The sequence below is a fragment of the Hippocampus comes genome, unplaced genomic scaffold, assembly GCF_001891065.2.
Source record: "Hippocampus comes isolate QL1 unplaced genomic scaffold, H_comes_QL1_v1.1 scaffold301, whole genome shotgun sequence".
NCBI lineage: Eukaryota > Metazoa > Chordata > Actinopteri > Syngnathiformes > Syngnathidae > Hippocampus > Hippocampus comes.
This window is the reverse complement of record NW_017805928.1, coordinates 374,265-376,847: the sequence shown is the minus strand read 5'-3', so window position 1 is coordinate 376,847 and position 2,583 is coordinate 374,265. Positions and strand designations below refer to the sequence as shown.

Genomic DNA, 2,583 nt, shown 5'->3' with positions numbered 1-2,583 from the left:
CTGGAGGGAAACAAAACAAAGCCGCGCTCGGTGGATTGTTTCCTTTGGTTTGGACACTTCCAAAAGTGGCACGAAACATGCTGAAGATGAAGTGTATTCCATTTACACACGCGACAGCATTTGAAAATTGAACAGAGAGGAAAAAAAAAAAAAAAAAGCCACGATTGTACAGTTTCATGAGGTAGAATACTCGCTTTTCTCTTCATTTGAAGCTTTTTTTAGCAAGCGCTAGAAGCTTCTCGGTCCTCTCTCCCGCTTGTTCACTAGAAGGCATTTTCTTGTTCAAAAGCGGCATTCCAAATGGATGCTTGCATTGCTTTTTTTTTTTTTTTTTTTTTGTGGGCTCCATTGTGTCCAAACGGTGTAGAATATAGCGTCAGTCAAGTGGCGAGCGGCGGCATTCGGGACCCGCTCGGGATCCGCTGCGCATACGGAGGTCGGCGTTTTGTTTGGTTTGGTTGTTTTTTTTTTTTTGTTGTTTTTTTTTTCTCAACGACAGCACATGATTGATACGGATGATTGATTCCCCCAATGGATTGAGGAGAAGTAACGTCACCTCTTTTTTGGACCCATCCTTCCTTGACAACGTTCTGGTCGCTCATGGTGGCGTCGCCGGCTCCCCGTCGCAGGTTCTCTCCCTGGATTCGGTCCTTGCGCTCGCCTCCTTCTTGTCACTTTCTCTATCTCTCTGCTGGCTTCACGTTTCCTTCCTTCCTTTCTTTTTTCGTCCTCTCCTCTCCTTCTTCTGCGGTCAGACGCTGCCCCGGTGAGTCAGCCTGGAAGGAAACAAAACAAAGCCGCGCTCGGTGGATTGTTTCCTTTGGTTTGGACACTTCCAAAAGTGGCACGAAACATGCTGAAGATGAAGTGTATTCCATTTACACACGCGACAGCATTTGAAAATTGAACAGAGAGGAAAAAAAAAAAAAAAAAGCCACGATTGTACAGTTTCATGAGGTAGAATACTCGCTTTTCTCTTCATTTGAAGCTTTTTTTAGCAAGCGCTAGAAGCTTCTCGGTCCTCTCTCCCGCTTGTTCACTAGAAGGCATTTTCTTGTTCAAAAGCGGCATTCCAAATGGATGCTTGCAAACAGTTACTTTGTAAACATTACGAGGCCCCCCCGAATCAGCCGCGAGACAGACGAGTATTTTTGCTTGGGCTCGGGTAGTCACGAAAGGACGCCGATATCAGCCATCGATACCCAAGGCCTAGAAAGAATTTTGTCCTTTACGAAGTACGAGTGGTATTGATGAGTACTGGTACCGGTCTGTGGGGGCGGGGGGGGGGGGGAGAAAAAAAAAGGCTGGATTAAACAAACAAACCATTCAGACTCACATTCCCACCGATGGGCAATTTGGATTCTTCAGCGAAGCGAGAATCAAAAAATGACGACGAGTCACTATTTTTATGTGCGAGGGGTGATGCATCAACGGGCCGGCACGGGTTTTCGGTGGAAACGTTTCAACCATTCGGAGATTCGGTTCCTCACAAGGAGCAGACAAAAAAAGCAAAACATTGCAAATGTATGTTGGGAAATAATCACGTTCTGCTGTTGGAAATGATTTTTGACCACATTTTTGAGATGATAGCAAAACAAAAAGGGCCCTTTTGATTTTTTTTTAAAAAAAAAAGACATTTTCTCCTGAGCCCATCAATCGATTTTCCAAATTCTCGGTGCATCCGGGGTCAAAGTGGCCGTTCCAAGCCGGCTGAAGCGTTCTCACGGGGAATTCTTGTCATTGCCAACGACAATCCGTTTGGTTGTCAGTCGCCTTAGCGAGATGGATCAAGGTGAAATCCATCAATCCAAATGTACCGAGGGGGCCCCCCCTTAAATGAAAGAAAGCCAAAGGCCGCAACGGCTCGCGCGCGCCTGCCTCTTCGCGGTCCTCCAGCGGCGGAAAACAAACCTCACACACAACAATGGCCGAGCAGCCGGTCTTGTGGTGCCTGAGTCGCGAGCCCCCCCCCCCCGGACGAGCGGCATCCCGGCAGAGGATGCTTCGAATCCGCCGGCCGCGATGCCGTGCGCCCAAGGAACACACCGACAAAAACCAGCGAACGGAAGCGTCACACTTTGTCATCAAACGCAGTTCAAAGGGGGGGGGGGCTTCGAACGGAAGCTGAAGTGGCGCTGATGCCGCTTTTATTTTCTTTCGAATCGTGCTTGGAACAGTCATTAAAAAAAATAATAATAAATTACCCGGGGGGGTGCTTGACGAGGCCGCGAATCGCCCTCCCCCAGGGGACACCATCCCCTCCTCGAGCGGCCGACCAGCGAGCCCCGCGAACCGCATCTCGGCAGCTAGCCTAGCGTGCTAACGTCGCTTCGCACCCGCCACAACCAGTCCCCCTCCTCTCCTTTCCCTGCCTCAAAAAAATAATAATAAATTACCCGGGGGGGTGCTTGACGAGGCCGCGAATCGCCCTCCCCCAGGGGACACCATCCCCTCCTCGAGCGGCCGACCAGCGAGCCCCGCGAACCGCATCTCGGCAGCTAGCCTAGCGTGCTAACGTCGCTTCGCACCCGCCACAACCGGTCCCCCTCCTCTCCTTTCCCTGCCTCTGACCCCCTCCAAAAA

At 50.3% G+C, this 2,583-nt stretch overlaps 1 protein-coding gene across 1 annotated transcript in view; it reads right to left on the bottom strand.

The window, feature by feature from the left end:
* LOC109527625 (RAC-gamma serine/threonine-protein kinase) overlaps window positions 1–2,583 on the bottom strand; it is a 29,063-nt gene that overhangs the window by 5,237 nt on the left and 21,243 nt on the right. Inside the window, 1 exon segment of the mRNA XM_074895040.1 lies at window positions 557–776. Within this exon segment, the coding sequence (XP_074751141.1) occupies window positions 557–602 (46 nt within the window). The 5' untranslated portion in view covers window positions 603–776.